At 38.4% G+C, this 12406-nt stretch overlaps 1 protein-coding gene across 3 annotated transcripts in view; it reads left to right on the forward strand.

Annotated features, from left to right (window-relative positions):
- The first annotated feature begins 201 nt into the window (after nt 1-201).
- phf19 (PHD finger protein 19) overlaps nt 202-12406 on the forward strand; it is a 45084-nt gene continuing 32879 nt past the window's right edge. For all 3 annotated transcript variants that reach the window (XR_008361079.1, XM_053503297.1, XM_053503298.1), the window contains exons 1-3: nt 202-361; nt 10264-10467; nt 12128-12209. Coding sequence is in view for 2 of the 3 variants with exons in the window: in XM_053503297.1 (XP_053359272.1) it covers nt 10288-10467; nt 12128-12209 (262 nt within the window). In the remaining variant the exon portion in view is untranslated. The remainder of the gene's footprint in view (nt 362-10263; nt 10468-12127; nt 12210-12406) is intronic.

The raw sequence follows: 12406 nt of genomic DNA on the forward strand, positions 1-12406 counted from the left end.
GCAGTAGGCCACCTGTAGCGCTAGGGCAACCTCGGGACCGTTAGCGGCGGCGGCCTGCTTATCTATACTACATAGTGCTCTAGTATGCAATTTGGGACGCAGGCGGAGCTGGGTAGCGAAGAGCGGTACTTCCGGTGTGCTGATGACGGAGGGGGGCGATGTTAATTACATAAGCAAAACGTAAACGCTTCGCGGGAAAAGGTGAAAAAATGGCGACTCGCACTGAGTCTGTTTGCGCGTTCAGCTGAAGCTGGAGAAACTTTTCGCTCGGCGGATGGAAATATCGCCCCGCGACTGGAGCACTGAGCTTTATTGCCAGGGAGTGTTTTATCCCGCCTGGGAGAGGAGAGGCATCAAGACGGTAAAGAGAGAGAAAATAAAGCGGATTTGTTTTTTTATTTAGTATTATTTTATTTGGCATGCCATCAGCTAGGCGAAGCTAACTGTAACAGAGTAAGTCAGATCAAAGTCAGCGCTCCTGCAAGCCTGGATGCGTTACATTGTTTCAACAATGTTGCAATTTTTTTTTTCTTTTTCTTTTAAAATTACTAACAAAACTTCACTTGCCTTAACATAATTGCTTTTAATGTCTTTTCCTCTCCATTACTTTTGGAGTTTGCTGTCGAGTTGCATTAAAAAGAAGTGAAAAAAAAAAAGTTTGTCATGTGTTAGTTAGTTAGTTGTGTGCTGCTTTTCAAGCTTGAATCAGAGAGGGAAATATTATTAGCTTCAGAGCTAACTCCTGCCTCCATTTTTATCCCCATCATTAGCATAAAGGCTAACTGCAAACCTGCTCCTAAAATATCAACCTGTCTTTATTTAAATTTTCATTCTCTGACACGCATTGTCACTGCACTGACAGATCAACGTGCACTCCACTCATACACTTCCATCATTGATTGTTTTTTTTTCATATAATTTATAGAATTGTTAAAGTGGATTCTGTTAAGCATAAAGTAATTATCATGCCTTATAATGGCTTTGTCTCTGTAGACACTCTGTCCCTCCCAAGTGTGCCCTTTTCCATAACAACATTAACCCCTTAGAGTTTAGCAGTTCATTCTAAAGCTCATGTCTTTGCTACTTTATGAGTGCGAGACACACACACACACACACACACACACAGTGATCTCAGACATGTCTCTGGATGTTCAGTGGGCGTCACCATGCCACCTATCATCTCTATGTTAAATCCTGATCTCAGGGTACGGTCTGTTTGTGCCCTCCTCAGGTTTCTTTCAGTTCTTCTTAGGCCTGTGTAAGTTTCTTTTGGATTTCTTTCTTGTGTCCTTTTGCGGTTATTTATTTATTTTTCCTCTATATCCGTGCATTTAGACATACATTAAGGGTTTCATTAGTTATTCATTGTTCTATTTAGGGTTCCATTCATGTTTCCATTCAGGGATTCATTGTTCCAGTCACAGTTCCATGTCTTTGATCCAGGGTCTCTTTCTGTGTCTGTGTGGATTTCTTCTGGGGTTTTTCCGGTTCTTCTTATGCTAGTTTCTTCTGGATTTCTTCTGGGGTTTTTTGTGTGTTCGCATGGGTCCTATTCAGAGTTCCATTCTTCCACTCAGGTTCTCCTTCCGGGTTCTTCTCAGGCTTTCTTCGCATTTTTCCCTGTGCACATGTTGATTTCTTCCTGGTTTATTCTAGTTTCAGGTTCTCCCATGTTCATCTGTTTTTTTTCTGGGTTCTCCTCGTGTCAGTGTGGATTATTTTGGGGGTTCTTCTAGGGTTTTCCATATGGGTTTTCAGCAGGTTCTTTCCAGTGCCTGCAGGGATTTGTTCCGTGTTCTACAGTTTCCTCCCACCTCCAAAAAAACATGCCAGTAGATGAATTGCATTTTCTAAGCATGTTCATCCAGCATGTTATCCCACATCATACCCAATGAGATAAAGTGCTTACTCAAGTTTAACGACTCTAATCAAAAGAGCGTAAGCTCAGACCCAAACTCATCTTAACACTGGGGTTTTATTACTTTTTTTTTAAAAAGCTAAAAAAAATCCAGAGAGTGTTACAGAATTTCAATAGTCTCTGTAAGACGACTTCTCATGCTACATAATTTGCATATTTTACGTTAAGCATCTCTGCTGCACGATTATTTTAGGTTCAGTCCGTTGACACACTTCATCAGGGCCGCTCTTGACGACCCTTGGCCTTTCAAGTTTCTGTAACAAAAGCCGGGCCACGATTAAGCAGGTCTGTAGCTGACTTCCTTACTGAAACCATGCTGCTCTCTGTCTCACTCATTACTGGTTGAATTTGACTCACCAAACTGTCCCTGAAACACAGAATGGTACTTTCTGGCCATACGTTATGTGCGAAGTATATGAAACCTCTTAAAAGAACCGTTTGTGGCATGCATGCATGCATGTTTTTTTTTTTTTTTTTTTTTTTTTTTTGTGCCGCTGTTGCAGAGTTTTTGTAGCCTTTTTTGTTTGTGGTAGATGTGCGATGTGCTGGTTAAACAGGAGCTTATTAAACTATTAGTCACAATTTATAATTCTCAGGCTTGCTCCTGAATCTGATTCTGGTAGAAAGTACGAGCTGGAAAAAATGTTTCATGATGTGTGAAGGAATTTTCAGCAGAATAATACTCACTTTTAAACAATCAGCTGGAATTAAGAACATGACAGTCAGAAATCCAGGTGGAAGCAGATCTAAAGCCGAAATCACAGACGTTTGAGAGTTTCTGGGTTTTATACTAAGGTGTGGATGAGGCAGGACGGAGTTCCTGCCTCTTCCTATCCCGTGCTGCTGGTTATTGTACAAAGAGAAGTCCTGGAGTGGAATCTCAAGTCACACCCACCACCCTGACTAAAACTGCACTGTGAGGATGATTATTGCATGTTCATAAAATCTCCAGCTCATGATCCTGTTATTTAATGCATTCACAGAACCAACTTATCATGCATTTACAATGCAGGACAATAATCAGGCAGGCTGAAGTTTATATAAACAAATGTGGTGTTCTAACCCTTTGTTCTTGATATGGGTTATGTATCTCATAGGGAAGGTCATGATCTCTCTGGAAAAGTTCCTACACCAGAAATAAACTTGGTTCATTTATAAAAGTCCTTAGGATGTGCTGTCATTGGAAAATAATAAAATTGGTGGTGGTGGTGACAGTTACTTCTGCTTCACATCAGGCTTGTTTTCCTATTAGACCATGGCTCGAAGTGTTTTTATTTAGAGGAGGGTGATATAAAGAAAGTCGTGAACCTGGAAGATATTTCTAAAAGACCTAAAGTTATAGGTTTGCCCCCCCCCCAAAAAAAAGATGGCATGAAAAAAAGTTTTGAATTTAATGTTATGAAACAATAATTAATTCAATATAATATATCTTTATATTTATACTTGGCATTGACGGGAGCAGCCGAAAGACTAATATTATAATATTTTAATAATGTATTAATAAGCATTAATGTTCTACATGATTTATTTTCATATTAAAATATACAAATTACACAATATTAAGACCTGTACGGATAGAGCTGAGCAGTTAACCTAACGAAAGAAATGTGTCCGGGGAAAAAAAAAGGCATAAATAAATGAATATGATCGGAAATAATAATATACTATACTTTTAACATTTGGTGAAGTTGCATGTCAAAAAACGGCAGTAGAAATGTTACTGATCAGAACATCGGTGGGGTCAAACCTTAGCAGCAGCAAAGTGGTTTTGAAGCTCAACTGTTTAAGCTCTGATCGTCATCTTGGCAAGAGCTGACTCCGCTAAAATCCTGTTTAATCCATAAATGGGTGGAAGGACGGAGCCTGGCTGTTGTTTGGGACCTGCTTACCTAACTCAGTTACCACCTATTTAGTTATCTCTAAAGCAAGAATGAGAGAGAATGCTCTGCAAGGTCTACACAGCGTTCATAGTCAGATGGTTAGCTAAAGTGATGCATAGCAGAAAGCTAGCGTTTTGACACCTGCGGTGCATCTGTCACTCAAACCAGCCCTGCCTTAAATTAAGCATAACTTTACGACTTCTTGTAATTCTAACTGATCAGTTACATAAAAACTCATCCCTGTACATTTGTTCTAAATGATTGAGGGGGACTGTTTGCATTGACTCGCTTTTGGAGCCAGTTCCCAGTGGACATTTGAGGAACTGCACATTTTGGCACTCACGGGTTGGCCTCATTTTTTAGAACCGGAGGTTGCCCCTTGGCTCTGACCCCAGCCTCCTAACTGAGATATGGGAAAAATCATTTCACTGTGCTGTAAGGAAAATGTGACAAATAATTGAATCTTAATCTTAAACAGCTGTCGGGCCATAAGAAAACCACTTGTTAGTCAGGATCATTGGAAACAAAGGCTTCATTTTTCTAGGGAGCATAAAGATTGGACTTTGGATGGAATGGAAAAAGGTCATGTGGTTTGATTGACCTTATTTCAGTGGGAGTGGGTGTATCAGGGTAGGAAGGGAAGCGTACGAAGTCATGCACACATCATGCATAGTGCCCGCTGTACAAGCTTCTGGAGGCAGTGTTATGATCTGGGGTTGCTTCAGTTACTCAGGTCCAGCCTCAACTACGTTATGTCGCAATAAAATAAAGTAAGCTGATGACCTGCATGTACTGAATGACCGGGGTATCACGTTCTGTTACTGTGTGTGTGCAAACAACATTTCAGATAAATATACTGTAAAAGAATTTGTCAATATTTTATTATGATGTCACCTAGGTTTAGTTGTATTCTATGCTTAATATAGATAAATGTCTGAAAATAAGCCAGGCGTTATGCATATTTAACAAAGAAACAAGCAGAACATAATGTTTACTGGATGGCTGAGTGTTATAAACGTACTCCTAATAGTAATCATCATGCTCTTGAGAAAAGTGTAAACACAAAGTAATTTCTCACTGACTTATTGCCATTCAAAGAAGGTCATTTTCTGCAAATAAGATCATGTTGACAGAGAGGATGGATTACCGTGAGACTACATTAAGCCTATATACACCGAGCCGAACTTTACACTTTAATTTATAGGTGCATTAAGTGAGATTAGTCAGCGTTTTTCCTTTATAAAATTAGGACTTTAAGGGTAGACATTTAACAGACTGGTGCCGATGTTTAAGAAGCTGGGAAGCTCCGCCCTCAGAAAGCTTGTCTATAAAATGACTGACATGTTAAAATCCTATCACAGACTGTTTTTTGCTTTTCTCTTAGCAACTCTATACATGTCTATGACTTAATGATTTTTTTAACACAATCACCCAATCTTCGAGGTTATGTCTAAGATAAGAAGTAAATAATCTGCTGTTGAAGCTTTAACGACGCTTTATAATAAGGATGGGTAAAATGATCAAAATGTCCAATGGCATTTTTTTATTTTTTATTTTAAAGGGAGTACTGTATTTCCTTAAGGCTTAATGTCTGAGTTTTTTTTTTTTTGTTTTTGTTTTTTTGCTAGGCAAGTTCACGGTATAGTCCGAATCCTAGTGTTTTCGCGCACACATGGATTGGCTGTGTGTTTTCTGGGTGAATAAATCTCGCTCAGTCAACAGGAGAGAAAGTGTATTTTATTTTATTTTTTTCTCATATACGTGAAACATGAACACAATATCCTAACACGAAACACTGACATGATGATGTTGTTATTGTTCAGGGCTGTAATGCCAAATGGACCCCAGTACACAAGCGATTAAGTTTAGGTTCAGCCCATTTTCCAGCTTTTCACTCCTGTCAGACCGACTGCTGGGATGAATTTGTTTATTCTCTTTTTGTATAATCATTTGCAGGAGTCTTTTCCACACATGGAGAGAAATTCTTTAAAGCAACAAAGCGTTTAAAATTAAATAAAGTTTTCAACATAAAGAGTTAACAATAACCGCTTAAATTTAGCATAGTAGATACTAGAGGTCATGACTTTTTTTTGCTTACAAAAGCATTTTGTAAGCATTATTGTATGAGAAGGTCTGGAGTGGCAGAGAAGTATGTTAGAGTGGTGCAGGACATGTATGAGAGCTGTAAGACAGTGGTAAGATGTGCTGTAGGTGTGACAGAAGAGTTCAAGGTGGAGGTGGGTTTGCATCAAGGATCGGCTCTAAGCCCCTTTTTGTTTGCTCTGGTGATGGACAGGATGACAGATGAGGTAAGACAGGAGTCCCCATGGACTATGATGTTTGCAGATGACATTGTGCTTTGTAGCGAGAGCAGGGAACAGGTGGAGGAAAATTTGGAGAGGTGGAGGTATGCTCTGGAAAGCAGAGGAATGAAGGTTAGCCACAGCAAGACAGAATACATGTGTGTAAATGAGAGGGACCCAAGAGGATCGGTGAGGCTACAGGGAGCAGAGGTAAAGAAGGTGCAGGATTTTAAGTACTTAGGGTCAACGGTCCAGAGCAACGGAGAGTGTGAAAAGGAGGTGAAGAGGCGGGTACAGGCAGGTTAAAATGGGTGGAGAAAAGTGTCAGGTGTGTTGTGCGATAAAAGAGTATCAGCGAGAATGAAAGGAAAGGTGTACAGGACAGTGGTGAGACCAGCGATGCTCTACGGCTTAGAGACAGTGACACTGAAGAAAAGACAGGAGGCAGAGTTGGAGGTAGCAGAGCTGAAGATGTTGAGGTTCTCTTTGGGAGTGACAAGGATGGATAGGATTAAGAATGAGTTTATCAGAGGGACAACCCACGTTAGATGTTTTGGAGATAAAGTCAGAGAGGCCAGATTGAGGTGGTTTGGACATGTTCAGAGGAGAGATTGTGAATATATCGGTAGAAGGATGCTGAGGTTGGAACTGCCAGGCAGGAGGTCTAGAGGAAGACCTAAGAGGAGATTTACGGATGCAGTGAGAGAGGACATGAAGTTAGTTGGTGTGAGAGAAGAGGATGCAGAGGATAGGGTTAGATGGAGGCAAATGATTCGCTGTGGCGACCCCTAAAAGCGAGCAGCCGTAAGACAAAGAAGACGACAAAATGAAAAATAACTTAAAATATTAAATTAAATATTTTTTTTTTATTGAGGCATTCTTTTGATTTAGATTTTTTTAGTTTAAGAAAAATCATGCATTTACACATTTAAGTTTATTTATTAAATTAAAAAAATATTATTATTATATAAAAAAAATAAAAAAAAATCCGTAAGGCAGCAGAAGTCAAAATACAAACACCTAACTGTTTCTAACAAAATTTGCATAAAAAATATGTAGGGGTCTCGGATCAACAGCACAGAAAGTGATTTTTTTTTTTTTTTTTTTTTTTATTCCCAACAACAAACAAACAAACATCCGTCCATGTTGAACTCAACAAACACATCTCGTTAAAACTGATCTTTCTGCTCTCAGCTCTCTCGCTCTCACACACACCTTTTCACATTTTATTATTTAAGGATTAGAGCTGTGTGATTTTTTTAAATTATACAGTTTAATCCTTCGTTTGTTGGTCAGTTCAATAATTGAATTGATAGGTCAGTTTTTGATTCAGAATATATTAATATATTTGACATTATTTAGATAAACTTACATGATCTTAAATGAACTAATTCCTCAACCTCTTGGGACACAAATGTCCTCATATGAGGACAGGACATTTTCTCCCAACTTTTACATCTATATATACAGTATCCCTGTTCATGTACCACTCAGATGAGGAATGTTTGGTATGATTCTCGGGTTTTCCGAGAGTACAGCTGTTATAAGCTGTTGGGGCAACACCATCACCAGCTGGTCTGGAGAGTGGAGCAGAAGGCTCGGGGGGGAGGGGGGGTAAGGGGGGCATAATCGCTTAGTAAAAGACATGACTTTTAAACAATCAACAGCACAAGTTAGTAAATACTTTTAAATAGTTCCCGAAAACCTAAAAATCGGAAGTAAATATAGAGAAATCAGGCAATAATCGTCTGGACTATCGAATAGAAATTCAAAAGAAAATTTGAATGAAGAATTGCAGTGCCTGAAAATCTAATTGAATCAGTCCACCCATGGTTCATAGCTCTGTTGAGGATGAGATTAATGCTTATAATACGTAGATATGATGATGATGATTAATAATATGTAATCCATAAAATCTGTGGTGGAGTTCAGAAATAACTATTTTCATGCTGGTCCCATCACACACATATATATATATATATATATATATATATATATATATATATATATATATATATATATATAGATATATATATAAATAAATATATATATATATATATATATATATATATATATATTAGATGGTGATGAGATCAATTCACTTACATGTCATGATTCTGTCTTGTAGCAATACACTAACTCCAAAATCTTTTTTTTTTTTTATAAATTTATAATTTAAAAATATTTGTGAAAAAATGTCGCTGTAAATCTAATCTAATCTAATGGCCAGCTCTAAACTATTCACACGGCACGGCATCCTCTTTGGTAGGAGCAAACAATTTGCCAAGCTTGTTTGTAAAAAAAAAAATCTGAATCAGAATTTTTTTTAAAATCCTGAAAAAAACAATTCCTAAAAAAAGGAATCCGGATATTTATAAGATTACAAAATGTAATGTTTGGATTAAAATATATATATTCACAGAGTAATTTACAGAGTTTGATGTCCCATGAGTGAAACAGTCCTGTTTTTAATGTCGTAGTTAATTACCTGTATATTGGATGTTACTGTTATATCTTTATGTTCTCTATGTATGTCTCTGATTGTTTTTTATCTGAAGACCTTCACATTAAATTAGGGCTGCAAGATTTAATGAAAATAATCACATTGACACTTGATTGACACAGCGATATAAACTAACATGTAATGAATAAATGTACCATTTTGTTTTTAAACATATTTATCTAATCTAAGTAAATGATAATGGCACAAGTAAACCTGTTAAGAGGATATTTGCCAATATGTATTTATAGCATTAAGCTTGTATTAAACAAAAATGCGTAAATTATGGACAGATTCTACATAAATTCCTGACTATGTGTATATTATCTGTAATAAATTTCAACCTTTTGCGATTAAATAATTGCACAGGTCCATATCGGCTTCCTTGTTGTTATCGGGATCGTTTTCCAGACCAATTGACCCCAAAGTCAATGAGAACAGAATTATTCCATGCTCGGGAAGTCCACTTGAAGAGGTGACTCGATTTGAATTGGATATGGAAGCCAATCATACCTGAGAACGGAAGCAGATCGCTGTTTAGACGCGACACCATCAGTGCCATCTGTCTCCTTTAAAATATCTGTGTGCCAGTCTCATCCTTTGACCAAGTAGGAAGGCATACGAAGCTGTCGCTCTTAATTTTTTTTCCCGAAATATCAATAATATTAGGCATAGTGTGAAAGTTAACATTTAACACACTGTGGTTTAATGCAGCGTTATTGAATCAAGTTTTTTTTGCTAACTGTAATAAGGTGTGAATTACACCATCTTGTCCAGATGTTTACAAGACGCACGTTTGTTTTTCTGCCAACACGCATCTCTTAGGTCATGCGTCTCTGCTATGACGATAACTCTAATGCTGCTGCTGCATAACAATGTTTGTATACTGCACAACTTTATTTATTAATATATACATTCATCCATTTCACCTTATCCTTCTTTCCTGTTTTTTTCTTTTTTTTTTTTTTTTTTTTTTTACAATGATTTATAGATACTTTCTACATTTGGTAACTTTTACAGATTTTTATTCAAGCCTTTGATTTTGCAATAACCATTTATCATCATTCCAACAGTTGTATTTTATTTCGGTAATTTTTTTGGTATTTGAACTGTTGCCTTTATTACTCTGTGTGCCTCTCTTATATTGGCTCATGGCGATAAATAAAGTACCTTCTCTATTTTTATGCAGTCAGTTATCATCATATACGATCATATACTATTCACCAAAGGAAGAGATTTTTGAAGAGATATTTCCCATGACTCTTCCTGGAGTTAAACTGTCAGAGCCGCTGCAACAAGCTTCTCCAAAAGTTTCTGACTGTCTTTAAAAAAAAAAAAAAAAAAAAGACGCGAGGCTCGAATGCTATAGTGAGGGCCGAGCGCCCTGTAATCCCAAGCGAGCTGAGACGACGCTGCTTCCTGATTGTCCACCACTATAATTTAATAAATTTTATTATTAAAGGGCTCCACTGAGAAAGTGTATCGACTGATGCCTGAATTTGTAAATACACCCAAGTATTTTTCCTCCGAGGAAGATAAGTTCATGTTTTCATATATAATTACTCAAAAACGTGACTCAAAGCTAATGCTGTAATATTAGTCCTGGAGATCTGGAGTCTTATACAAAAATACAAAATTCAATTCTTTCCTGTTTATCCACAGAAAATCTAGGCGAGTGTGTTAAGGATGTTGGAGGGAGCGTGCCGGGATGGCTACCTGGCTGTAGGTGAGGAGGAGCTGGAGGTCAAGCGGCTGCTGCCCAAGCACGACACGAACGGCAGTGACCTGGAGAGCAAGCTGACCGTGGGCCAGTACGTACTCTGCCGCTGGTCCGATGGCCTGTATTATTTGGGCAAGATTCAGAGGGTGAGTCAGTGCGTGAATGGAAGCGCTGAAGCATAGCCATGTGTGCAGCAGTGTGTGTTTCACTTTTACAGCTCTCGCAAAAATGACTCATTCGTGCGGGTTTCATCAAATTTAAGCTTGAAGGAAAGCTCCGAGTCTTTGATTAAAACACAAGGAGAACTCGCTGCTAGCGGAAAAGATAATTACGCGACAGACCTTCCTGCGTGGAAAGTAATTAATATTTTAATCATGAGAACACATTTATTAATTAATTAAGCATAATCACTTGTGATATTGTAGAGCTTATCCGGAGTTAACTGATTGCCTGTGATTTATTTATTTTTTATTATTATTATTATTATTTTTTTTTGCAAGCTTTCCGTCCATCTGCTGGTCTACACTTGTTACTTTTTACAATTATACTTACTGTTACAGCTATTCATGAATAATGATTCCTAGTCTTTTCTGAACAACATGCTTTAAGAAGAAGAAGAAACGTTTAATAATAAGCTGTCTGACCGTTTCGAAGATTTTTCCACTCCCCGCTTCCCGCGTAAAGACTATTTTAATGTGCAACACCGAGCAAATTGAAAATGTTGTTTTATTTATATCTAGTTAATAAAAAATGACAATGCATACAGTCACAGGAAAAATAACAACCAACCCAGCGGTGTGTCCCAGCGGCATGAAGCAGGATCTCTGTTACAGGACCAATTAGGGGAGGGCAATAAAGAGCAAAAATTTTATCTCCGGGTTTTTAGGCTGAATGGCGGAACGTCATATATAGCTCGGGATTTTGTACATGGCGGGCTAAGTGTTCAGTTTGTTGGTCAGTTGTAGGTCAAGAGCCAGAGTTTGAGTCTCTGTTTGAAAGTAAAAGACGACAAAACCAAAAAAATAACTACTTCATCAGAGCAAGTAGGCAAATTAAGTTTAATACTGCGATAGACTCCAGAAGCCACATAGTTCTCATTTAAAGTAATAAATACATACCGAGGCCACGCTGCACTGCACTGCACTTCTTATGAAGTCTTGAAGAGTTCTCCAGGCTTCCTGAAGGACCTTTTTTGTCTCTCATTTTTAGTCCAGTTTCTGTACATGACCAGGTTCAAAGCAATGTTTCTTGCCTACACAGTGACTTATGAATCATGCAAGCCTGATCATCTGACTTAAGGACCAGTGAGAAACAGTATCCTGGTGAAACAGTATCCTGGACGAGCTTACAGAGGCCCGTGATTGGCTCGTTTGCGTGATTGATGCGACAGTGCAGCGTGCCACCCCTCCCATTGAGATAGCGTGGCCAGAATCTTCCAGTAATCAAACTCAATCTCCAGATGATTGCAGCAAACTAAGGCACCACTGCGGCACTCAGGAGCAAGAAGCCTGTGCTTTAAGTGTGAAATGATGGAAAGTGATCTGTTTTCCAAATAGGTTAGCGTTGCACGTGTTTATTCTTTTAGTGAATGTAGCGCAGCACATCTTGCGCGACTCTAAGCGTTTCAAAACATTCAGTAATATTCCCATGAAGGCCGTGATGGGTAGATCTTACCTGCCTTCTCCTTTCCTTAGGATCATGTGACCTTACCCATGAGCTGTATAATGTTCTCAATAAAGACTGAGACTTTCTCATTGTGTGTGTGTGTGTGTGTGTGTGTGTGTGTGTGTGTGTGTGTGCATGTAGGTTAGCTCTTCAAAGCAAAGCTGTTTCGTCACGTTCGAAGACAACTCCAAGTTCTGGGTGCTTTGGAAGGACATACAACACGGTACGCAGCGTCCATGATTTCATCTTCTCTTTCATCTGCTCTCTGCTGCAGTTCTGTAGTCATGTCTGCTGTTACCATGGAGCTCTGAGGAAGCACATAGATTTCTGTCGCTTTATTGTAATTCAGTGCACTTGCACTAATAAGCGTTTTGTGAATTTTAGCGTTAAATATAACCTGAAAGATCTCACAGGTGAATC

The sequence above is a fragment of the Clarias gariepinus genome, chromosome 9, assembly GCF_024256425.1.
Source record: "Clarias gariepinus isolate MV-2021 ecotype Netherlands chromosome 9, CGAR_prim_01v2, whole genome shotgun sequence".
Lineage (NCBI taxonomy): Eukaryota > Metazoa > Chordata > Actinopteri > Siluriformes > Clariidae > Clarias > Clarias gariepinus.